This window comes from Apium graveolens, unplaced genomic scaffold (genome assembly GCF_009905375.1).
Source record: "Apium graveolens cultivar Ventura unplaced genomic scaffold, ASM990537v1 ctg7114, whole genome shotgun sequence".
NCBI lineage: Eukaryota > Viridiplantae > Streptophyta > Magnoliopsida > Apiales > Apiaceae > Apium > Apium graveolens.
Genome location: NW_027420051.1, coordinates 89,181 through 116,053, shown reverse-complemented (window position 1 = coordinate 116,053; position 26,873 = coordinate 89,181). Strand labels below are relative to the sequence as shown.

Sequence of the window (26,873 nt, the reverse complement as noted above, 5' to 3'; positions counted from 1 at the left end):
AGCCTTCAATGAGCCTGTGACTTCATCTACCGATATGGCTTCCAGATTCCCAAATTGCTCAATAGCTGATACAATTTGCAAAAATCTGGTTGGCACGGTTCTTAGAAATTTCTTCATGACATATTCCTTACCTATTATTTCTCCCAATGATCTGATGTTAGTGAGCAGACCATTAGGTCTCATACAGAAATCATCGATGTGTTCCTAGTCTTCATCTTTAGTGCCTCAAACTCTGCTTTAAGTGTTTACGCCTTGGCTTTCTTGACCTTGTCTGCACCTTGACTGATAATCTTGATCGCTGTCCAGGCCTCCTTGGATGATTTCTTTTCGGCCAAAGCCAACAGTATGTCATCCGGGATCCCTTGGTAGACGATAGTCAATGCTCTTTTGTCTATTTTCTCTTCAATGGGAGCCTTTGGATCTTTAGGCTCGACGACATCCCAGACTCCATAAGCCTATAATCACCTTCAATTTTAAAGCCCAAACCGTATAATTTGTCTTAGTAAGCATTGGATAACTTAGTCCATAGTTCCCTTTCTTACTTCTGCTTGACTCCGCCTTCGACTCCATCTTCGTTAGCAGGAAAGATACGTGTAGTAGCTCTGATACCAGATATAAGATTTAAACTGAAAATAAAGATACTGAATCAATGATCACATATATGGAAAACTTGCAACTTTGTTATTGATAACAGAAAATGGAAATACAGAGTACATAATAGCAAAACTCTAAACACGTTCATACAAATTAGGTGCTGATCCTAGTTTTCCTCCACTACTCTCCTAAAACAATCAACTACTTTGACTTATTCAAAATATTCCAACGTTCATAAATAAACACTGGTTTATTTCCTAAACAATTCGGACACATCGATATTAAATACGTTTAAATTAAATAAAGTCTAACATATATCAAGAAACTACTTGCCCCATACAACACCTACAACACCTGCACAAATTGCTAGTCATACTCGGAAGTTTGGATTGAATAAGAATTGAACTCCTAGCGAGAAAGGAAAAGGCGAGGCTAGTATCTGAACCTAGCTTTTGGATTCTCAGAATTTGGTGCCAAACTAAGTCCTCCAGGAGTATTTTATTTTAAATAATATCAACAATTACAATAATAATACTAGTTACTCTGGGTTTGTTAAACTAATAATAATGAGGATGGTTTCTATTTTGTGTAGAATGATCCTGTTTGTTTTAAAAATATGTAATAGTTAAGTATTTTATTTATATTATGTAACATACATAATACCCACAATAATGCATCAGTATAAATAAATTGGTGTAAAATTTATCCCCTTTTTCTTACTTACGTTTGGTTAGTAGTAATTAAATGGACAAAAAGTAATGCATTTTGACACATGAAAAAAATCATATGAAAAAAATATTATATGTACAAATATCAAATTTGTAAATCAAATTTTGTTTTGATTATGACATTAAATTATTTAAGGCATGAGTGCCCTTTATTTTTTGATAAAAATTGTAAGTTGCATAACAACTTTAACTTATACAAGGTCTCATACTACTATAAATTATATATAATTCAATCGTAATATATAATATTAATTAATGTATGACCTGAAAATAAAAAATAAGGATGTCACAAGCAAATATTGTTTTATATGGTTTTGCTTCACACTTAAAATAAGGATTAACTAAATTATCTAATATTCTTAAGTAACTTTCATTACAAAGTTATTATTATATATGAACTAATTTATATATTTATTTTTAGTATGATACATGTTCAAAAATTTTATGTATACTAAATCATGAACTTAAGATAATTGAGAAGAAAATAATAATTTTATTTCACATTTAATATTAGATTTATTAATGTGCACTTTGTATATATGCAAATATGTTTTTGGGATATGTTTTGCAACATTCATAAATTATTTTAAAATTATAATAAATATGTGGTAAATCATGCTCCTGAGTAGATTATTAACATTTCAAACTCTTATCTAATATAGTTCATGAACTCATTTTTTTAAAACCAATTTTAATGTGTGAACTTTTATTCAGAAGTTTTTTTCTAAATAAGTTATGAAACTATCCTAAATAAGAGTGGATGCCGAACTTTCTATTTTATATTTCAATGTTAAGTATATAGTGGGACGCTAATATTTTAAACTTAATAATTATAACAAAGCTATAAATTATTTTAGATATTATAATAAATATGTGGTAAATTATATGCAATATCTTAAAGTTTATAAACGTATTTGCTTACTTATAACAAAGCCGAAAAACCTAAATCATTTCGGCTGTGATTTGTATATCGAATGAATACCTAACCCTAAGCCTAATACGATATTATATAGGCTCGAGATAAACGTGTGCGCTACTTCACGCGTAATTAAATAAAATGCATAATTAAATAAAATGCGTTAATTAATAGTCAAATACGTAACTGAATCAGATTATTATTACGCCAAATTAATTATAATAATTCGTAATAAAAAACGAATTAAGAATTTAAAAGCCTAAGCCCAGTGGAAATTAAATTTAGCAAAACTAGTCCGTAATTATTCGGGCCAATTTTCCGCTACATTCGTGTCCGCACGTCACAGCACGCGGGCAAGCTCGAAGGCTTCACAAGCAATGACGATGAGTGGCATCAGAGCTAAGGCTTCCCATCTACGTTGTCCAACAAGTGGCATCAGAGCTAAGATTTCGTTCGTGAAAAATGACGACGACAGTGCAACCAAATATTCCAAACTTGACTGAGTATAAATTACAGGAACTGGAGTACTTCAAATGAAAGTATTAATCGGTTCCTAAGACAATTGGGACATTGTCAAAAGCGGGTATGACGAGCCCACGTATGCAGCCGCTAAAGCAGTTCTGTCAAATACCGAGAAAACTGTGTTTAAGGAGTCCCGGAAAAAAAGACAAAATTGCGTTATACACGATTTTTCAAGGTGATGAGGAATCCACCTTGAAAAACTTCGGAGGAAAAAAACATCAAAGAGGTGCGTGGGAGATTTTGGAAAAATCATTCCAAGGAGTTGAAAAAAGTTAAAAAAAGGTTCGGCTCCAAGGTGCTACGCTGGGAGTTTGAAAATTTAAAGAGACAAATTCTGGAAATATTGGTGAATTTGTTACGCGTTTGAAAATGGTGACAAATGAGATAAAAAGAAACGGGGAAAGTCTCGATGATGTTCGGGTAATGGAAAATTACTCCATTTGTTGACCAGGGAAATTTGATTACGTTGTTACTTCTATCGAGGAGTCAAAGGACTTGTTCACAATTTCCATTGATGAACTCGAGGTTCACTTCAAGCTCACGAGCAGCGGATGAACCAGTATGATGATGCAAGCCATCTCGAGAAGGCGTTACAAAGTAAATATCCATTGGTGACAGTTCTAGCAGTAGCGGTTCTGTACGTGGAAAAGGTGGCGTTAGAGGTGGTTACCGAGGTGGACGAGGACGTGGAAGACAGTCTTTTAACAGAGGCCAGAATTCTGAAGGTTTTCAATCATATGGTCATGGTCAAAATTTTAGAGGCCGGAAAGGGGTGGATGCAACGAGGTGATAAATCTCAATTTCAATCTTATAATTATATAAATTTTGGTCACTTCAGTTATGAGTGTAGAGCACCAAGGTGGAAGAAAGAAGTCATTTTGCTGCTGCAAAAGAAGATAAAAATGTTCCTCACTTATAAAAGAGACGAGGAAAGCAAGAAGAATGTTTGGTATCTTGACTGAGGGGCCAACAATCACATGACTGGTCATAAGATTTATTACGAGATAAACGAGACCATCAATGTGGAAGTTACTTTTGGTGATTCGTCAAAAATTCCGGTCAAAGGAAAAGGTACAATTACAATTGTGTCAAAGAATGATGAGAACAAGAGCAGTGTGTTTCGAACTAATATTCCTCCTGCATTTCCATTTTTAACGTCTATTAATCCGAATATAATAGCTGTGCTTGATGTTAAATCCTTCTCTCATTGTTTCGATATGGAGCTTGTGGAGAAGAAAGATGTATTGGCCGGAGATTACATGCCGAGTACTAGCTTAACCGAGATGTTCGTACTTGTATTTATCTTGATACCACTGAGCCCCGACATGCTCAGGTATGCATTTTGTTTTGTTTTTTCCAACTTGTATCCCGTACCTGAGAATTTCAAATTGGAAAATACTTGGGATACGGAATTGTGTACATAATGATATGTTGGGGGTTTTAATTGGAATGAGCTGTTGTATTTTGTATATAATTCTGTACACCTAACACTCCTCTTTTAAATAAAACGTATTTTAGTATACTACCTCGGTTCGACTGTTCCAACGGAATATATACATACATTATTTACACGTATTTCGATGATTTTATAAATATAGTTTCATAATGTTTTTTTTCAATTTTTTTTGAATAAAAGTTAAATATAAAACTTTTATTAATTTTTTTTTTAAAAATAATATTGTGAAATTATACTTTAAACGAGTATTGAAAAATGTGTCAAAAAGAAAGTAATATTAATTTATCGAACTACCCATGAGTTCAAGATGTACTTAAAAAATTGAATTGTTTTTTATGAAACAAAAGTTATCATCACCGATCAAGAGTTCAAGTGTCAGGAGAAACATACATGTTTTTGACCTTAGTATTTTTGACAATGTTTGCAGCTGAAGAACTACATATTGGACATCCTAAAACGGAGCAGAAGCATATGGATCTCAACTCTCACCACAACCTAGACACAACGTGGGAAACAATCTACTCCGACATCTCCAAATCAGAATCCAAAGACGCCGCCTTCGACGTGCCGTTAAAAAAGTTCCTCTTCAGCTTCCTAACTCGGTCCTTAACCGGAGCTGACTCATCAAAATCGCCCGAGTTATCCGAAAAAGGATACACTTATCTGGAACGCTGGCTCCTCATTCAAGTCATCCCAACTGTAAACTCGGCCTTTGTCAGCCTTTCGAAGAAATTTTTCTCCACTCATTTACTTACCCTTCGTTTCTAGTAAACGGTGGCTATAACAAAGTAGCTGAGTGTTAAAGCTGAACAATAGTTTTAGGAAGCTAGCTGTTTATTTCTGTAAATCAAAGCGTACAACTGGGATCATTAAAAACAGGAAAGAGTACAAACTTATTAAAAGAGTCTACCTCTAACTGTGACTCCTACAAATATGCAACTACGTGAAGATAACCTTCCTACTAACCCTCAACTACTGCTAACCAACACAACGTGTATGTTGATTTATTCTGCTACGTAATAAAACAAATAAACTAAATAAATAGCTGAACATGTTTAGACAAAAGCCCAGAGGCCCAACATGCTCCCCTTAGTCTAAACATGCTTCAGATTCTTGACTCCAAGCAGGTTCCTCATCTTCTCGAATTTTGCTGCAGGCAAAGCTTTCGTCAGAATATCTGCACGTTGTGAACTGGTGTTAACGTGTTTAATCACAATCAATCCTTGTTCAACACACTCCCGAATGAAATGGTACCGCACGTCAATGTGTTTACTCCTGCCATGAAACACAGGGTTCTTAGCTAGGTCAATAGCAGATCGATTGTCGATATACAAGATTACTGGCCCTGGCTTTATCTCTGTAATTTGACTTAGCACCCTTTGAAGCCAGATTCCCTGACAAGCTGCAGTTGTAGCAGCCATAAACTCGGCTTCGCAAGACGATAGGGCAACGCACCTCTGCTTCTGTGATACCCAAGAGATCAGACTTTCATCAAGATAGAATGCCATACCACTGGTGCTTTTCCTGTCCTCAATGCTGCCAGCCAGATCACTATCCGAGTAACCTGATAGAATATAATTTCCATGACCTTTTGTGTAGACTAGTCCGTAATTTAAAGTCCCTTTCACGTATCTGCATATACGTTTTATGGCATTCAAGTGCAGCACAGTGGGCTTCTCCATGTATCGACTAACGATACCTACTGCGTGTGCTATATCAGGACGAGTATACACCAAGTATCTTAATCCACCAACCAAGCTCTTGAAGTGCGTTGTATTTACTGGTTCACCCGAGACATCTGCATCGATCTGCAGCTTAAAATCCATGGGATATTTTACTATACTGCATTCACTCATACCTGCTCTCTGAAGAACTTTCTTTGCATATGTGGTCTGCTTTATCTCAATGAAACCCGGTCCCTGGTCAACTTCCAAGCCCAAATAGTACGACAGTTTTCCCAAATCTGTCATGTCAAACTCACGGTTCATTTCCCCCTTGAATTTGACAATCTGCAACGGGTTAGTGCCAGTGACGATCAAATCATCAACGTACACACCGACAACAAGAGAATCAGACTCATTCTTTCTGGTGTACACAGCATGCTCGTAGGGGCATTTGACAAAACCGAGCTTAAGCAAACATTTGTTTAGTTGAGAATACCAGGCCCTGGGGGCTTGTCGGAGGCCATAGAGAGCCTTTAGTAAGCGATAAACCTTATGTTCCTGCCCTTTACACACATAACCCTTCGGTTGTTGAACGTAGACCTCTTCAAGAAGTACCCCATTAAGAAAAGCTGATTTAACATCGAGATGGTGTACCTCCCATGAATTCTTAGCTGCAAGGGCCAAGAGCAAACGGACGGTTTTCCAGACGTGTCACAGGGGCGAACACCTCATCAAAATCAACTCCATGCTGCTGTACATAGCCCTTTGCCACCAGCCGAGCTTTATGCTTGATCACCTGTCCTTCAGTATTTTTTTTTCAGCTTGAAAACCCATTTCAGGCCAATGGGTTTGTGTCCTGAAGGTAAGTCCGTGAGCTCCCAGGTGTGATTTTTTTCGATGGTAGAGATTTCAGCATCCATGGCTGCTCGCCATGCCTCAGTTTGGACAGCTTGCTCGAAGGTTACAGGTTCATCAATTCCAGTCAAAAGCAATTGATCTTCGAGCTCCATTATTTCAGTGTTGTTGTAAATATCAGAGAGGCGTCGAAAGAGAGGAGTAGGACTATCTGCGGTAGATGTGCTGTGACTAGAACTCTCAGTGCCTGCAGATGGGGTATGCTCAGCAGAACTAGAGGCTGTTGTTGCAGGTGTATGTGGTGTCACAGGTGACCCATCCCCATCAGAAACGGCGGGCTCTGTTGCAATATACGGAGGCAGAATAAGTTGACCAGCAGTATGACTTGCACTGTCACACGGAGCATGCCAAGACCATGCTTTTCCTTCATCAAAAACGACATCTCTGCTTACATGTATACGCTGTGTGATAGGATCAAACAGACGATATGCTTTTGTACCTGGTTCACGTCCAAAATGCACAAGTAACTTACTCCGATCGTCCAATTTTTTTGTAAAACCTGCAGGGATTTTCATATACGAGAGACATCCAAACACCCTCAAGGATTCGACAGAAGGTTTCTTCGAGTACCAGGCCTGGTAGGGAGTGATGTTTGACAGGGCTCGTGTGGGCATCTTGTTGAGAATATAGACCGCGTGTCTAGCTGCTTCTCCCCAGAACTGTGCAGGAACATTGCGTTCCTTTAAGAGGCTACGTATCATAGATGCAATTGTGCGATTTCGGCGCTCTACAACACCATTTTGCTGTGGTGTATAGGGCGCGGTATAGTGTCTCATTATACCTGACTCTTCACAGTATCGCTCAAACTCTTTCGAGCAGAATTCTCCACCGCGGTCAGTCCGAAGCACCTGAATAGTTTGCTTGGAAGCATTTTCAACTATCAATTTAAATTTTTTAAATAAGACAAAGCTTCATCCTTTGTTTTTAACATGTATATCCACATCATCCGAGAGTAATCATCCACAAAAAGAAGAAAATATCTATTACCAGCTGGTGTGGGAGGTGACATGGGACCGCAAATATCTCCGTGTATCAATGCTAATTTAGTTTCAGCAGTAAAATTTGAGTGGTGAGGAAAAAACTTACGATGTTGTTTCGACATAAGACATCCACCACAAATTTCTGTTGGCTGAGTGATTGAAGGCAAGCCACACACCATTTGATTTGTTGACATCATTTGCATTGCCTTAAAATTTACATGTCCCAAACGTGAATGCCATAGCCTCGCCTTCTCTTCCTCCCTTGTCAATAAACACAGTTCCTTGGTGGTTTCTTCAATGTGGATTTTATAAAGCCGATTTACAGAACGTCGGACATGCATTAGCAATCGTCCACAGCTATCGTAAATCCACAGGCTGTCCCCGTCAATTACCACTCGATTCCCTTCCTCGGAGAGTTGTCCCAGACTTATAATGTTGCTTCTCAAAGTAGGGATATAATAAACACCGTGTAAAAACCTGGTTTCACCATTTTTGCACACTATTCTGATGGAGCCCTTGCCTTCTATCTTGACTGCAGACCCGTCACCAAATTTAACTTGTCCCTTCTGTGATTTATCCAAACTCTCAAACTTTTCACGTCTCCCTGTCATGTGATTGCTAGCTCCATTGTCCAAATACCATGTGCTATCGTCGGTCACCTTCCCTTTCAAATCAGTCCCTTCACTTAGGAATATTACCTCATCTGCACCTTCCTCACACAGCGTCATTAGAAGGGCAGGTTCATCATCATTTACCTGGGTTAGATTCGCTTCACCTCTTTGAGTTCTATCTCTCTTGGGCTTTCTACATTCAACTGCAAAATGCCCATATGCACCACAATTAAAGCATTTTATCTTACCTCTGTCAATTCTACCTCGACCGCCATGGTTGTCCCTGTCGCGATAATCATTCCCAGCCTGTGAACCCCCTCGGTTCGCCTTGCGACTCAGCCATTCTTCACGTGTGAGTAACAGTTTTCCATTACTGTTTTCACGTTCACGTTTCGACCATTCCTCCTCAGTCATCAAGAGTTGTTGTCCTTCTTTACCATCACCTTGACTAGATAGTCGTTCTTCGTGTGCTTTGAGGGAACCCACCACCTCTTCGACAGACATGTTTTCGAGGTCTCCAAATTGTTCAATTGCTGATGCAATCTGGAGAAATTTGGTTGGAACCGCTCTTAGCAACTTCTTGACAACATACTCTTCTCCAATTGTTTCTCCAAGTGCTCTGATGTTAGCAACCAAGCCATTTAACTTCAAACAGAAATCATCTAACAGTTCTGAATCCTTCATAAGCAGAGACTCAAACTCGGCTTTGAGAGTTTGGGCCTTAGCCTTCTTAACCTTCTCAGCTCCCAAAGACACCGTTTTGATGGCGTCCCATGCCTCTCTAGCGGTCTTACGTTCTGCAAGAGTCAGCAAAAGGTCTTCAGGAATTCCTTGGTAAATCATGGCAAGAGCTCGTTTATCCATCTTCTCTTCCACGGTGGCTTTTGGATCCTTAGGCTCCACTGCATCCCATACACTGTGCGCCTGCATAAAAACACGCATCTTCATAGCCCAGGCGGTGTAGTTGGTCTTTGACAATAATGGATACGTTAACCCAATCTGACCCTCCTTGTTCTTACTTGATTCAGCCATCACGAAAGAAAACAGAAATTGATGAGTATAGTAGCTCTGATACCAGATGTTAAAGCTGAACAATAGTTTTAGGAAGCTAGCTGTTTATTTCTGTAAATCAAAGCGTACAACTGGGATCATTAAAAACAGGAAAGAGTACAAACTTATTTAAAAGAGTCTACCTCTAACTGTGACTCCTACAAATATGCAACTACGTGAAGATAACCTTCCTACTAACCCTCAACTACTGCTAACCAACACAACGTGTATGTTGATTTATTCTGCTACGTAATAAAACAAATAAACTAAATAAATAGCTGAACATGTTTAGACAAAAGCCCAGAGGCCCAACACTGAGTTTATACGAAAAGAAGGTTCACAAGTGTTGCAAATAGGAATAACGGAGTTTGGACTCAGGGAAGAAGATGCACTTCATAACCTTATGTATGTACTAGGGTTCAATGCATTTGGTGGACTTTTAGCTTTTTTCCCAACTCTTATAAATATTCTTGGAAATGATAAAATGTTGCAAGAGAAACTTAGGGTGGAAGTAAGAGATGCATGCAAGGGTGAGTCACTGAGTTTCAACTCGGTGAGTCAACTCGACCAGGTTAACTCGTTTATTTACGAAGCTCTAAGACTCAACCCTCCCGTGCCCTTGCAGTTCGGAAGGGCACGGAAGGATTTTACGCTGAGTTCGCATGACTCAGCATTTGAGGTGAAGAAAGGAGAGGTGATTTGCGGGTACCAACCTTTGGTTATGAGAGATGGGAAGGTGTTTGATGATCCTGAGAAATTTGTAGCCGATAGGTTTACGAAAATAAAGGGACCGAGTTACTGAGTTATGTGTTCTGGTCGAATGGGTCGCAAACCGAGTCCCCGAGTGCGAATAACAAGCAGTGTCCTGCTAAAGATATTGTACCAATTACAGCGGCTTTATTTGTGGCTCATTTGTTTCAAAGGTATGATTCGTTCACGGTTGATTCTTCTGGCTCCAAGATCACATCACTTGAAAAGGCTAAAATATATGATCTCGCATCGAATTATGTTCGTGTTGGAATTTGGAAGGGAAACATATGGTTGAAAAATATATTCTTCTGTGAATATATTTAATTATTATTTGTTTTTTAAAATTTATCGTTGGAATAAAAGAACTAAACATTATGGTGTTTGGGTTAGGTGAAATGCCAGCAATTTTTTGTATTTTTTTAGATAATTACTTTGAAAGTGTATTTGTTTTGCGGTGCTCAATTATTCGCAACTGATTGTATATGAATATATATTTTTTAAGTATATATAATGAAATAATATTAGATTTGTTAATGCTGGAATTACAGTTCAAATTTATGAGATCAAAATTTATTTATAAAATATAATTTGTAATAATTTTAAGTTTCTTGCATTATAGTTTTAATTAACACGTTATAATAATTAGGAGAAAAAACAATATTGACTATTTTTGAACTTAAGTAGCGAGTTGCCACATTCACCTTTGAGGTGTTGTTAAACAAAATATCTCAACTGGATATTATTCAACAAAATTCAACTCCATTAATGATTAAACTAATAAAGTAGTTGCACCAAAAAATAAAACTATCGATTAATCATTAAGAATAAAAACACATTATAACTCAGAACAAAATCTATACTGTACTATATTATTATACTATAATATTATAAGCGAAACATGATTTTATTTGGCCAGTGGGTTAACACCTTCCTACAAAGTAGGTTAACACCTTCCAAAATAATGTTTAAACAAATATATTTTAATTAAAAAAATTAAATCATGTAACTAATATAACTACAAACTTTACGAATTATTATCAAAATTAATTTCTCATCGCACTCAACCTCTTTTTTGTTACCTCTTTTGCAGGGAACCAAACACTTTTAAAATTAATTTTAGTAATTCAAATTATTATATAACAAAATAATAATAAATCAAGAAAAAGATTAAAAAATATTAAAAAACAATATCAAATCACCCACATACTCAACTGCTACTCAAGACTTCTACTTTCCCGTAAGCTCCACACCTTTTTAAGATTTCAACTATCTAAATTTTGAATCTTTCGATAATATAACACATACAAAATAATGCATGAATATTTTAACTTCATTAATCTTAATATTATTATTATTATTTTATAATTTATTTTTTTTATAAAATATTCAAAGAATAAAATTACAAATATTATAATTAGTCCGTGGATCGCACAGATTATACGCTAGTATTAATGAATAATGTCCAAAATAAGTAGGGAGGATATGTGTACACACTAAATATATATGGTTGCTGAGTTGTCTTTCAAAGAGTTTACGGGTGCTGTGAAGTAAATGCACCGGGATAAAGTTAGTAGTTCGGATGGTCTTACTCCTGCCTTTTCCCCAGAATTTCTGGCCTACTTTAGGTAAGGAGGTTTTTATTTGCTGCTGAGAATGGTTGAAGAATAATTCTTTTCCAGCTAATCTCAATGATACTAATGTAGTACTCATCCCTAGAAAACAAAATGCTTGTCGATTAAAAGACCTTCGCCCTATAGCTTTGTGCAATGTATTGTACAAGATTTTGTCTAAAGTTTTGGCCAACCGTTTGGAGCGCATTCTTCCCCAGATTATTACAGAAAATCAAGCTGCGTTTGTGCCTGGTAGATGCATCAATGATAACGTCTTTATTTCTTTTGAGCTCATCCACTTTATTAAGAAATCAAATCGAGGGAGGGAAGGTGATGTGGCTCTAAAATTGGATATTTCAAAGGCTTATGATAGAGTTGATTGGAAATATTTAAGGAAAATGATGCATGTGATGGGATTCTGTTCTCAATGGGTCAACTGGATGATGTTGTGCGTAAGGACAGTTTCGTATGAATTTTGTTTTAATGGTGCATCAATTGGTCCTATTATTCCTTCTCTTGGAATTCGTCAGGGGATCCCCTTTCTCCCTACTTGTTTCTCTTTTGTGGAGAGGGGTTGTCATTAGCTCTCTCTAAAGCTGTCGCGGAGGAAACCATTCATGGTATGAAAGTAAGTAATTCTGCTCCAGTAATCTCACATCTTATATTTGCGGATGACTCTTTTTTATTCTTTCGTGCAAATCAGCATGAGACAGAAATTGTTAAGCACATCCTGGATGAGTATGCTCGACTCTCAGGATAATCTATCAATTATCAGAAATCTGGGGTTTTCTTCGGTTCGAATGTTAGGCAGGATAAACATGCTGCAATATCAAGTATATTGGGCGTTAACAATGATCTTCAGTCTGGTTTGTATCTAGGCTTACCTTCTCTGGTTGGACGGTCTAAGAAGCGAGTTTTTGATTTTATTAAAGAGAGAATGTGGAAACGACTTCAAGGTTGGAAAGCCAAGAAAATATCTCGTATTGGTAAAATAGTTTTGATTAAAAATGTTGCAACGACCATCCCATCGTATTGTATGTCGTCCTTCCTTTTGCCGCAATCGATGTGTCATGATATGGAGGTAATGTTGAATAAGTATTGGTGGCAATCGGGATCTACAGACAACAAGGGCATCAACTAGATTGCTTGGGATGGTTTGAGCATGTCAAAGTGTCAAGGAAGGTTGGCATTCAGGAATCTTTATGGATATAACATCACTATTATGGCTAAGCATGTCTGGAAGTTCATTCATATTCTAAATTCTCTTATTTCACGGTTTTTTAAATCAAAATATTTCCCGGATTCTCATATTTGCAGGCACAAGGAATACCAAGTGCTAGATTTATCTGGAATGGAATTCTTACAGCTAAGAATGAGGTGTTTCAGGGTTATCGTTGGATTTTAGGTGATGGAAAGTCGATAAGGTGTACTCGAGACGCTTGGCTAGTTAGTAAAAGTGATTTTAAAGTTGATCAATCCTGGACTTATGGTAACAACAACTTAGCAGTGGCTGACTTGTTCCAACCTAATGACAGGGCTTGGAATATCAGCAAAGTATCAGAGATGTTCTCTAGTGCTGACGCAGCCGTAGTTTTATCAACTAGAATTCCTTTTCTGCCTGCAGTTGACCGTTTGGCTTGGTCTAAAACATCTAACGGTAAATACTCGGTGAAAACAGGATATCAGCTGTGGCACTCTAGGAATGTTGGCACTGATTCTGTTTCTCAATCACCAGGTTGGAGCAAGCTTTGGAAGCTGGACCCCCCTCATAAAATGAAAACTTTTCTCTGGCGTGTCTGTAGAAATAATATCATGTGAGAAGTAGACTGAGTATGAAGGGTGTTCATCTGTCACTTGACTGCCCAATGTGCAATTTAGCTGTTGAGGATTTGGCTCATGTCTTTTTTAATTGTCCTTTTGTCTTGGCTTGCTGGCAATATGTGGGAATAAGTTTTTCTATGCAAGTAATATCCCATCTTGGCTTCTTACTAAATTAGAAACTGCGGATCAAGACCTTTTGGTAACAATTGCTAAAGTATTGTGGGGTGTGTGGTTTTTTCGTAACAAAAAGGTGTGGGAAGGTAGAGTAACAAATGCTATTGTTGTAATGGAGTAGAGTGCGAAGATGACCTTAGACTGGAAGGAAGCACAGAAGAAACGTGTTATTACAATGTCACCCAATATGAACTCTGTTACCCAAGAACTAGTTAAATGGAAAAAACCTGAAGCTGGAAGTTTAAAGCTTAATGTAGATGCTACAGTTTGCACATGTGATGACTCTTTTTCAATGGGGTTGGTTTTTCGAGATCATGCTGGTGTTTTTGTAGCTTGCAAAACAATAAGGCAACCTCCTATTGGTACAGTGGCCGAAGCTGAAGCTTTGGCCATTCTTGAAGGTCTTCATTGGCTTCTCACATTGCCTCATTATAGGGTATTTACTGAATCAGATTCCTTAACCAATGTCCGAACTCTGCAGTGTTCTCAGGATAACCTCCTAGAAGTTGGTCATATTTTGGATGCTTGCCGTATTATTCTTGATTCTAGAACAGGTTATTCGATTTCTTTTGTTAAAAGATAAGCGAATAGGGTTGCTCACTTAGTAGCTAGATTGCCCTGTACCATAAATTGTCAAAACGTGTTAATATTTCCTCCAGTTGTGTTGTTGGAAGCTCTCTCTATATATATATAGGGCTGGTGTATAAATTCAAACTAATATAATAGCACGTGCGAGTCAAGGACTATTTTCTAACAATATTGGAATTTCGCGTATAAAGGTTTAGAATTATGTGAGGATGGTGAACATTTTGAAATTTTATAATATTGAAAAGTTTAGAATTTTAGGAGAATTAGAAGCTGAAGTTTGAATAATTTCGACCACATCTGAAGCAAAAATAATCGTGTCCTCACGAATTGAATTATTGCAATTCAGATAGACAGTGATTGTCAGGTTTTTTCAGTGACTTTTCATTTTTTCAGAAAAATGGTCAAATTTTGATATTTTTAAATTGAGTAGATTATGTTGTTATGATCGAAATAAACCTAAATATGTTGGTTTCAATCAAAAATTGAATAAATTTATTAATTATGTATACATCTAAGAATATTTTATTTATCCATAATTGTTAACTTATTTGATTTTTTGTTGTCAATTTGGTCAAATAACTAAAATATATAAATTATTTTCTTAAAATTATATTATGTATACGTTCTAACAATATAATTTTTATTGAATAAACACGCATTATAAATTTATTTGTGTATTTTTCGTATTAGTGTGAACTTGATTATTTGACATTGTTAATTAATTCTTACATATAATATCATAGATTTTAAGAATTCGATTACTTGAAAATATATTACATTATTTACTAAATACATGTTATGTCTTAATTTATTTATATTTTTTGGTATAATGATTATCTTTATATGTTAGATATTGATCAAAATTATTATCTAAATTATAACTTTAATTAGTTAAAAATATATAGCTAACTAAATCTATATATATATATATATATATATATATATATATATGAAGGAAAAACAAGACTAAAAAATTTATTTCATGAACTACAATAGGAAGAAGAAATTTTACTTTTTAGCGACACATATTAAGTGATTGATTAAAACATAAAAGACATAGTGTCATAGATGTATTGTACTGTTAGAATTAATGGGTAGATTGTGCTTCGATTCCCGCCAACAATAATTTTTTAATTATGATAGATACAGGGGCAAATTCATCATTTTACTGAAAATATGTTGGGATTTTATATATAAAAGAGATTTATATTATTCTTATGTACGATAATGGTAACTTAGTCTTAATTTCAATAAAGGGTGTTCACCTGTTAATTAAAGGTATGCCTTTTTCAATATTTATTACAAGTTAGATGTACTTTGGTAAAATAAAATCATATGCACAAGTCTTTTTCGATCTTGAATACTCTCTCTGTCCCTTTTCCGTTGTTATTTTTTTATCGGTCAAATAGAATAATTTTTGATCAAAAATTAAAAATTACACTTATAATATTTAAGAAAAAAACTGAAAGCTAGATATTAAATTAAATTAAATGTTTTTAATTATATTATTTTTTATTTTATTTAATTATAAAATATTAATAAACCTTGATCAAATTTCGATAAATTTGATTGCATAAAATGACTAATTTAAAAGCGACACGGGGTGCAATTTTTTGAAACAATCAAGTAAAGGATAATGTTTGGGGTACATAATTGTGTGTACAAAATTTTGTACATAATGATATGTGGTGGGTTTAATTGGAATGTGCCCATATATTCACATCAACAAGCGCAATTAAAACACACCACATCAATTGTCATGTTATTCTGTACAAATTTTTTGTACAAAATTATGTACACATGACATTACTCGTAAATAAATTATGATATAAATACTTAAATTTCATCAAAGTGGCACCTTATCTTATTTATTTATAGCCATAACCGATTCTAGAAACTATGCCATATAGTGCCCCCCAAGAAATGTTCGGTATGCACTAGTGGTAAGTAACGGTAAAGACCATACTAACCATAAATAAACCTTTTAAGGGATTTAGTGCATCACAGATTAAAGTTTGTACGAAGATATGATTCTTATGTTTAATACTCTTTCTTCACTACCATGATAAACCTTTTAAGGCATTCTAGGTGCTGCACTGACTGTAGTGTGTAATTTTGTCCGTAGAGAGTCGGGCTTTTTCAGTTAAGAAATCAAGTTTAGAACTTACTGTTTCCCTAAGAATGATTGAGAGCCATATCTTTGGCCAGTTGAAGATTCTCAATTCAATAATGCAAATCATAATAAAAGGAATACTAGCATTTCGTTTTTGCCTGCAAAAGTGAATAGAAGTATGGCTTGAATTCATCCTGTTGACGTTCTTAACTTCTTATGCATCATATATGCTGAAATAAGTTGATCAAAACAAGTTACGAAGATGAGATGCATTAACAAGTACAAACGTAATTTCTAATTTAGGTAAGTCACATTTTTTAATCAACTCTGAATCATCTCTCGACGCACCTAAAATCAAAAGAAATCACACACTGTAACATACATCAAAAGAAGTACTTTGTACTGGGGACAGTAGAAACGCGTACTCAAGCCAACAAAGAGATGTAGTTTTGATCAACCTTGTGCCTAAAGAAGTATTAAAACTCCTGGAACATGCTTTCAGGCATCTATACCATAATTACGTTGACATCAGTTATTCTAACATCTCGAAAATCCTGTGATTTCACCGAGTCTTATCATTATCAATAAATTACGTATTGTCATGTTGTTCTTGATTTTAAAAATGTCAATTTTGTTTTCCTAAGCATGTTTTGCTAGTATTTTTATAATTTTGTCGAACTACAAAAGTTTGAGATGTTCTGGTTGCATCTTGTGTACTACCAGTATCCAAGTACAAACTTTGCTGCTGTTTAAGTTCAGATAAAGTGGATGATAGTTATATAATTTACGGCACACCTAATAATGATTCTTATTAGCAGATTTATATAACAGTGATACAAGTACTTCATAAGTTTTTATGCCATCTTGACCCTTTCTTGAAGAAAACATGTTATTGTCTTCAAATCATGATTATTACTTGTTACTTAACTATGGTGCTCCAAACACCTTCTGTAATCTGTTGACTCGCAGAGGCTGATCTTTAAGAAACCTTACTGAAACTTCAGTACGAAAATCTAGACTGAAACACTGATATTTCTGCAACATCATGTCAGCTTCAAAAGATATAAGATGTGTGGAAAGTTGAACTGACCCAAACCATTGGATATTTCACCGAGTTACACTCAGCCAAACCAGCTCGCTCGAGTACCTTTTTGGCATAAGATGACTGGCGAATTTGTATGAAACCACAGCCTCGAACAACCTCTAATCCCACGTAATACGATAGCTTACCCAAATCAGACATATCAAATTCTCTACCCATCTCCCCCTTGAATTTGAGGATGTCTCAAATATTTGCCCCTGTGAAAATTAGATCATCTACGTAGACTCCAACAATCTGCGAACCAGCTCCATCACGTTTGATATACACGACATTTTCAAAAGGGCATTTGATAAATCCCAACGTTAATAAATACTGATTTAACCGTGCATACCATGCTCGTGGAGCTTGGTAAAAACCATATAAAGCTTTCATCAATCGATAAACCATATGTTCTCGTCCTTCCTTTGCATAACCCTTTGGTTGAGAGATATAAACTTCTTCTTGTAACACTCCATTTAAAAAAGCTGATTTTACATCGAGGTGATGAACCTCCCAATTATGTTTGGCTGCCAAAGCTAGTGGTAAATTCACGGGTGCAAACACCTCCTCATAATCAATCCCATGTCGCTGCACATAACCCTTTGCAGCAATCCGGGCTGGGCTTTGTGTTTTGTGATTTCACCATGTTGATCAGTTTTCAGCTTAAAGACCTACTTTAAATCGATGGCCTTGTGACCCTTCGGCAGATTTGTGAGTACCCAGGTGTGATTTTTTTCGATAGCTTCTATTTCTTTGTCCATCGCATCTTTCCACTTAGGCTCTTTTATGGCTTGTTCAAAGCATACTGGCTCATCTATACCCATCAATAATAATTCCTCCTCAGCCATTTCGACTTCAGTCTTGTGATCATAAATATAATCAAGACTCCGAAACTTACGTGTTGTCACACTGTCATCATATGCATCTCTAGGTACATCTGTATTTGTTGAGCCGAGTTGAGAACTACTTTGAGTTTGCTACAAAGGTGTGTTTGGTGACCCGATTTCAACCTCTGGAACCGTTATGGGCTCACTTGTAACATCATGTAAAATTGTTTCAGGAAAATCAAATATATATTTGTCCCCTCCAGGTGCTTCAACATTGATTGTAGTCTCCCAACACCATCCCTTATCTTCATTGAACACCACATCTCTACTGATATGAATCTTTCGAGCAACAGGATCGAATAACCGGTACGCTTTGGTGCCTGGTTGTAACACCCCCTTCTAAGGGAGATATTACTTAAAATCCAAAAACCTGCAAACATAGCACTAATATATTTCTAAACAATAATTAAACAGTCCGAAATCTCAAAAATAATATTAAATCTCCAAACAGTCTAAACCAATAATATAAATGTGAAATCTGTAAATAAATAATTAAGTCTAATTAAAGATAAAATTCTGAAATCCTAATCAACGAATTGGGGTAGCTCTCCATCACACAGTCCCAGATCCCCCTAAGCACCTGCCAGAAAAAGAATATGGCATGAACCAAATGCCCAGTACGGATTTAGAATACAGTTTACAAAATAAAGAGATCAGAAATAAATAATTTGTAATTTATAATAAATCAACAATTTTTAAAATAAGTAAGGCTGAAATAACGAGGGGTTAGGATATTTCATACCGAGATCAGAACAAATACAAATACACACATCATAGGGTACCTAATGTGTGCAACAGAATGGATAACGTGTACGGCATATACAACGTCACCATAAATCAAATCACAAATCAAACTCTGGGTGCACCCACGTATCCTGAACAAATATCAAATGCACAAAAGGTCCTCCCATGGGCTAACAGAAGGATACACCGTGACCAATCACACTGTCACGGAAGTGTCATGTCACTGGTGCCGCAATGACATGGCTGTAGTACCCCTACAGATGGTTAACTCGGTATACTCTAAATCACACTAAGGCACTACAAGGAAAACTGGCTCAGACAAGTGTTTTAACCCGTTATCTGATTCCCTGAAAACCCGTTGTCTATTGAGCCGCCGTCTCTTACATGGATCAGACAACGATTAGAAACAGTTGTGTGAGTCATCGAAGACAACGACCAACAATGAGTCCCCGTTGTATTACAACCAGAACAAACAACGTCTTTCCATAAATTCTGTTGTAAGAAGATTTATTAGATAAGTAATGTTAAAAAGGTTGTGTATGTGGTCACTAAGAGTTTTAGAATAGAACATAACACACAACCTTTATTCAGATATATATATTGTCCTCTACCTTAACACACAATTCAAACGATAACCACCGTTGTATTACAACCATAACAAACAAGTATTTTCTATATATTCTGTTGTAACAAGTATACTTAGACAAGTTCTCTTGAAAACGTTGTGTATGTTCTTACTAAAAGTTTAGGAGTAGAACATAACACACAACCCTTATTATTTATTGTCCTCCACCTTAACACACAATTTTCAAAAGATAAAATTTTGTTGTCTTACAACCATACAGACAACACCTTTATTTTAAATTTGTATTGTTGGAATTGCTTTATACAACATTTTTTTATCACTTGGTATTGTATGATTATGTTTTGCACTTATATTTTAATGTAGAAAGTGTTGTGTGGTCTTCAAGGCATAATTCTTTTTATTCTTAATAGCATTGTTGGACAATGGATAATAGTTAGTTTTGTTCAGACAATGGTTTTTTATTGTGTGAATCTTCTTTTAACAATGTTTAGTTTTAAATAGCATTGTTATATGTTATAAAACATGATGAGCTTGGTCTTTATAAGTGTTGTGTGAGACACAATATAATATGGTTATTGTATAACTTTATTGGCTAAAAGCTCCTCAAACAATGGTTTTTCAAATTAAAATTAAACACAACAACATTATAAAATGAACATGCCATAAAAATTAAAACCCAAACTATCATTCAGATTACAAGCAAATTGTCACCATTACACCAACAATCAACCATCAATCCTTCTATTACACCAACAATCAACCAACCCTCCATTACATGAATCCACTAAACCAATATTTAACCATTGCAACCAAGAACTAACTTATAACCAAGTTTTATCTTAAACAAAACAAGACCATTCAAGTAGAAAGCAAAATATTTTCAGGTGAACATATCCACAAAAACGCCAGTAATTAGAAACAACGTTTAAATAGAGTTAACTACCATGACTAGAACTCCCAAATTTCAACACAAAATATGTTCACAACTCAAAATACCCAGCAGCACTGTATGCAAGTTCAAGTGGCATGCTTCTTCATGAAGTACTTTGCCCATTCAGTCTTTATCTCGTTCAGTTCTTTCATGCCATAACTTAGGTTGCTTCTGCGTAGCCACTGAAACATGGATCTAAAAATCACATTTATTTACCACAATACACTTGGATATAGAAAAAAGAAAGATAACTATAACATTACCTTCTCATGAAATTTTAATTCCATATCGGCACAAATCTCTTTCATGTAACCCATTATAAACAAACCACAATCTTTGCTCCCAGTTTGGACAGGTACCCCCTGGAGAACATTAAAAACTTTATATATGTCTAGCTACACTATTCTTGTAGAATAGAGAAATTGATAAAATATACTATATTTACCCCCAGATTCTCCCAAGATATTTTCTTCTTTAAGAACTTCTTTGCTTTTTCCTGGTAGAGTTTGATGGCACTACGAAAATATAATATAGATCAATTGTAAGTCATATTTGTATTTAATTATTAAAGTGATTGTAGTTGAAATAAAATTTTAATATTGTACTCACTTGTCAATCACTTCTGTCCATTCTTCAGTTGCAATCCTGCGCTTCAATGGGTCCATGTGATAAACAGTTTGTGAATCTGGATTTACAGCAGTGAGCGTCCAATGATTCCTGATAATTTATGAACAACAAAATTTACAATAACATACAGAGATGATGATATACAAAAAACAATCTTTAAGTAAGGAATATATTATTTATTATAACAGGTACTAACACAGCATTATATGGTAGCAGGAAAATTTGTCCTGGTTTAGCGTTCCTGAATCTGATAGATAAGGATTTTGACCTCTCTCCTGGACTACCACAACCAAGTGCGCCTATCATCCCAGGATCAACAAACGTTATCATGTCAACCATCTTGCGCTTTTTCAAATTCTCTTGCAATAAACTGTTAAAAAAGTTTATGAATGATCCAACCGTACGGATGTTAAGAACTATATGTTTTAGTGATATGAGAAAATTTTGAAAAAAAAATAAATGTGTTTGTTTTGTTATTTTAACAGTTAACCGGTATTTTGACCGGTACGTGTAACTTGTGTTTAGTCTCGTACTAAAGTTTCTATTTTTTAAAAATGTTTATGAATGATCCAACCGTACAGATGTTAAGAACTATATGTTCTAGTGATATGAGAAAATTTTGAAAAAAAAATAAATGTGTTTGGTTTGTTATTTTAACAGTTAACCGGTATTTTGACCGGTACGTGTAACTTGTGTTTAGTCTCGTACTAAAGTTTCTATTTTTTTAAAAAAGTTTATGAATGATCCAACCGTACGGATGTTAAGAACTATATGTTTTAGTGATATGAGAAAATTTTGAAAAAAAAATAAATGTGTTTGTTTTGTTATTTTAACAGTTAACCGGTATTTTGACCGGTACGTGTAACTTGTGTTTAGTCTCGTACTAAAGTTTCTATTTTTTAAAAATGTTTATGAATGATCCAACCGTACAGATGTTAAGAACTATATGTTCTAGTGATATGAGAAAATTTTGAAAAAAAAATAAATGTGTTTGGTTTGTTATTTTAACAGTTAACCGGTATTTTGACCGGTACGTGTAACTTGTGTTTAGTCTCGTACTAAAGTTTCTATTTTTTAAAAAAGTTTATGAATGATCCAACCGTACGGATGTTAAGAACTATATGTTGTAGTGATATGAGAAAAATTTGATAAAAAAATAAATGTGTTTGGTTTGTTATTTTAAAAGTCAACCGGTGTTTTGACCGGTACTTGTAACTTGTGTTTAGTCTCGTACTAAAGTTTCTATTTTTTTTAAAAAGTTTATGAATGATCCAACCGTACGGATGTTAAGAACTATATGTTGTAGTGATATGAGAAAATTTTGAAAAAAAAATAAATGTGTTTGGTTTGTTATTTTAACAGTTAACCGGTATTTTGACCGGTACGTGTAACTTGTGTTTAGTCTCGTACTAAAGTTTCTATTTTTTAAAAAAGTTTATGAATGATCCAACCGTACGGATGTTAAGAACTATATGTTTTAGTGATATGAGAAAATTTTGAAAAAAAAATAAATGTGTTTGGTTTGTTATTTTAACAGTTAACCGGTATTTTGACCGGTACGTGTAACTTGTGTTTAGTCTCGTACTAAAGTTTCTATTTTTTAAAAAAGTTTATGAATGATCCAACCGTACGGATGTTAAGAACTATATGTTGTAGTGATATGAGAAAAATTTGATAAAAAAATAAATGTGTTTGGTTTGTTATTTTAAAAGTCAACCGGTGTTTTGACCGGTACTTGTAACTTGTGTTTAGTCTCGTACTAAAGTTTCTATTTTTTTTAAAAAGTTTATGAATGATCCAACCGTACGGATGTTAAGAACTATATGTTTTAGTGATATGAGAAAATTTTGAAAAAAAAATAAATGTGTTTGGTTTGTTATTTTAAAAGTCAACCGGTGTTTTGACCGGTACTTGTAACTTGTGTTTAGTCTCGTACTAAAGTTTCTATTTTAATTATAATAGACCTTACAACGGTTTGTTTTAAAAAATCGTTATATAACTTGTTTGTTAAAAAAAGCACAAAATGTGTGGTACTCATTAATAGCCCCAGATCTTTGTCTTAAGCCATTCAAACCTCTCAGATCTTTGTCCTAAGCCATTAATTTTCTAGCCTTTGACTCGATTTCTTCATCTTCTTCACTCGATTTCTTGAATCGATTTCTTCATCTTCTTCACTCGATTTCTTGACTCGATTTCTTCATCTTCTTCACACAATTTCTTCACTCAAGCTCTTCATCCTCTTCATCAAAATAACTTCAAAAAAACTCGATTGAAACCATAACTTCATCTTTTTGATTGGGTCAGTGTTAAGGTAATTACTTCATCTCCATTATGTTTAATTTCATTAAATTTTTAGGGTTCTTAATTATATTTGGGCAATGTTTTAGTGTTAATTTTTATTTAATTTGTATTTGCAGTTAGTAATTAGTAGTAATTAGAAGTACAATTAGTAGTACAATTATGTGTTAAGCTCATTAGTTGTAACTTCTAATTATGTGTCATATTTTGAATTAAAACAGATGGACAGGTCTTGGTTAAAGGCAGATAGAAGAACAAAACAATTCAAAAAAGGAGTCGAGGATTTGTTGTTGTGTGCATTTGAGAACGGATTTAGTGAAAATAAAATTTGTTGTCCATGTATAAAATGCGCACATAGTAAACATTGGCATGCTCGAAAAGTAAGGGACCATCTTTTTCTCAATGGTATCGATCAAACGTACAAGTGTTGGATTTGGCACGGAGAGTGCAATACAGAAGGAGGTGAGCCTACCACTAAAGGGACGGGCAGTTCAGAATCGGTAGATCAAATCCTAGTCGGTAGAAATGATGATGTATCCCTGGACTCCTCGGAAATGTTTAACCATATTCAATCTGAATATGAACCTCTTTATCCAGGATGTGAAGGATACACTAAGATGAAGGCTTTGGTAAAGTTTTATAACTTGAAAGCAAAATATGAAATATCTGATACTTGCTTCTCTGAAATGCTACTTTTGGTCGGGTCTATGCTTCCACAAGGCAACACATTTCCTTCTTCATTCAGTGAAGCTAAAAAAAGCTTGTGTGCCTTGGGAATGGAGTATGAAAAAATACACGTATGTCTGAATGATTGTTTACTATACCGTGGAGAGAGAGATGAAGATGAGACGAAGTGCCGCATTTGTCAGGCCTCTCGATGGAAGTTAAACAAAAACGGAGATGAATTGGAAGGGATTCCTGCCAAGGTTTTATGGTATTTTCCATTAATACCACGTCTGAGGAATTTGTTCAACTCACCTCAAACATCTAAGGACTTGACTTGGCATGACAGGGAAAGGTTAAAGGATGGTAAATTGAGACACCCTGCTGATGCACAAACATGGAAGGAAGTCGATGCAAGGTGGCCAGACTTTTCTTCAGATCCTAGAAACTTACGGTTAGCTCTATCTTCTGATGGATTCAATCCTTTTCGTAGCTGTAATCTTGATTACTCATGTTGGCCTGTTTTGATGTCAATTTATAATCTTCCACCATGGCTTTGTATGAAACGGAAGTATATAATGCTATGCTTGTTGATATCTGGACCAACTCAACCCGGAAATGATATTGATGTGTTTCTTCAACCACTTATAGATGATTTAAAAAAGTTGTGGCATGGGAAACAAGTGTACGATGCTTACAAGAATGAGCAGTTTTTGCTAAGAGGCATCTTGTTATGGACTATTAGTGATTATCCAGCCTATGGTAACTTGTCGGGAAATATAATCAAAGGGTATAATGGTTGTCCTATCTGTGTTGATCAAACAAAAGCTACAAGGCTTGTCAATTATCGTAAGTGTGTGGTCATGAGGCATCGAAGGTGGTTGCCCCCTCATCATCCTTATCGTCGGAAGAAACAAGATTTTGATAACACCGTAGAAAAAGAAATAGCTCCAGTTCCATTAACCGGAGAGGAGGTACTTGAAAGAGTGCAACATTTAAAGGGACATGTCTATGGTAAAACACAACGCCAACCACGATTGAAGAAAGGTGATGCTCGACCTGTATGGAAGAAGGTTTCTATATTTTTTGAACTTGAGTATTGGAAATTTTTGCCGGTTCGACATGTTCTCGATGTGATGCACATCGAGAAAAATATTTGTGAATCTTTACTCGGTACGATGCTTAATATACCAAAAAAGACGAAAGACAAGGAATCTGTGCGCATTGACATGGCTGAAATGGGGATTAGAACAGAACTAAGGCCAAAAACTCCGGGGATAAAGGAGAAGTTACCATTGGCATCTTGGAATCTAACCCATTCTGAAAAAAAGGTTGTTTGCTCATCCTTCCTTGGCATGAAGTTGCCTGATGGTTTTTGTTCTAATATTCAGAACCTGGTTTCAATGGAAAATCTTCGTCTTACCGGAATGAAATCTCACGACTGCCATACGATTTTGCATCACTTGCTCCCAATTGCGATTCGCTCGTCACTACAAAAACAGGTCAGGAAAACTATTATCAAGTTTTGTCTATTTTTCAAAGCGATTTGTAGTAAAGTTATTGAGGTTGATAAACTGGAGAAAATGCAATCGCAACTGGTAGAAACTCTTTGTCAGCTTGAAAAATACTTTCCTCCCTCGTTGTTTGATTTAATGTTTCATATCTCGGTTCATCTTGTAAGAGAAGTCGAGCTTTGTGGACCAATTTTCCTTAGGTGGATGTATCCTTTTGAGAGATACATGAAGACATTCAAGGGATATATAAGGAATCGAGCTCGTGCAGAAGGTTGCATCGCTGAGGCCTATATTGCAGAAGAGGCAGTTGAATGTTTGGTGGATAATGAAGAAGTGACAATTGGGGTACCAAAAAAAGGTAGGCATACCAAGGATTCTATTTGCAAGCCATTATCCGGTGCAACATTTATAACCCCGAGCTGTACTGATTTGCACGTAGCACATTTATGTGTTCTACAAAATACCACTGCTGTTAGGCCATATATTGAGTAACTTCTTACACTTTCTCTCTCTTTACTTGAAAAATTGCATATATATTTTCTGTTATTAGTTCAACCAACTTATATTGGCTTATCTTTAAATGCAGTGAACACATGGCCTTTTTAATGACAAAATATCCGGAATATGAAAATGATGAAATGTGGCTTAAAAACAAGCAAAATGAGACATTCCCAAAATGGTTTAAGGAAAAGGTATTACGTGCGTCGTTTGATGTATTTTTTTCCCACTGTTTTATAACTTACTACCTCACCTGAATTATTTTACATATTTGAATTCCTTTTTTTCAGATTGCTTCAAATTTGGCTGATGAAAAAGAGATATCGGCCGAGATAAGGTGGATTGCAGATGAGCCCAACAAGGATGTTCCTACATTCAGTGGCTACAGAATGGATGGTGTTACCTTTAGTACCAAGGATCGTGATGATATGCGTCAAGTTCAATGCAGTGGTGTGTGTGTAGAAGCAGACACAATGGTTGTGCAGGGTAATGATCAAAATATTGCGCACATATCACATATATATATTACGGAGTTATAAAAAGTATATGGGA

The 26,873-nt window shown here is 35.4% G+C and overlaps 3 protein-coding genes, 1 long non-coding RNA gene and 1 pseudogene across 4 annotated transcripts; 4 read left to right on the top strand and 1 right to left on the bottom strand.

Annotated features, from left to right (window-relative positions):
- The first annotated feature begins 3,737 nt into the window (after positions 1–3,737).
- On the top strand, positions 3,738–10,582 carry LOC141703861 (fatty acid hydroperoxide lyase, chloroplastic-like; annotated as a pseudogene).
- Positions 10,583–11,737: 1,155 nt separating this feature from the next.
- Positions 11,738–13,912, top strand: LOC141703859 (uncharacterized). The gene is made up of 6 exons (XM_074507248.1): positions 11,738–11,811; positions 11,903–12,048; positions 12,327–12,424; positions 12,572–12,877; positions 13,114–13,531; positions 13,794–13,912. Exons 1-6 carry the CDS (start codon positions 11,738–11,740, stop codon positions 13,910–13,912), a joined length of 1,161 nt encoding a protein of 386 aa, XP_074363349.1.
- A 9-nt stretch (positions 13,913–13,921) lies between these two features.
- Positions 13,922–14,374, top strand: LOC141703858 (uncharacterized). The gene has a single exon (XM_074507247.1). It carries the CDS (start codon positions 13,922–13,924, stop codon positions 14,372–14,374), a length of 453 nt encoding a protein of 150 aa, XP_074363348.1.
- A 6,614-nt stretch (positions 14,375–20,988) lies between these two features.
- LOC141703862 (uncharacterized) lies at positions 20,989–21,382 on the bottom strand. The gene is made up of 3 exons (XR_012567737.1): positions 21,331–21,382; positions 21,167–21,236; positions 20,989–21,083 (listed from the first exon to the last, which is right to left on the bottom strand). It is a non-coding gene; the product is annotated as an uncharacterized LOC141703862 (long non-coding RNA).
- Positions 21,383–23,867: 2,485 nt separating this feature from the next.
- Positions 23,868–26,315, top strand: LOC141703857 (uncharacterized). Its single transcript, XM_074507246.1, has one exon. The coding sequence runs from the start codon at positions 23,868–23,870 to the stop codon at positions 26,313–26,315; it is 2,448 nt and encodes an 815-aa protein (XP_074363347.1).
- Positions 26,316–26,873: the final 558 nt, after the last annotated feature.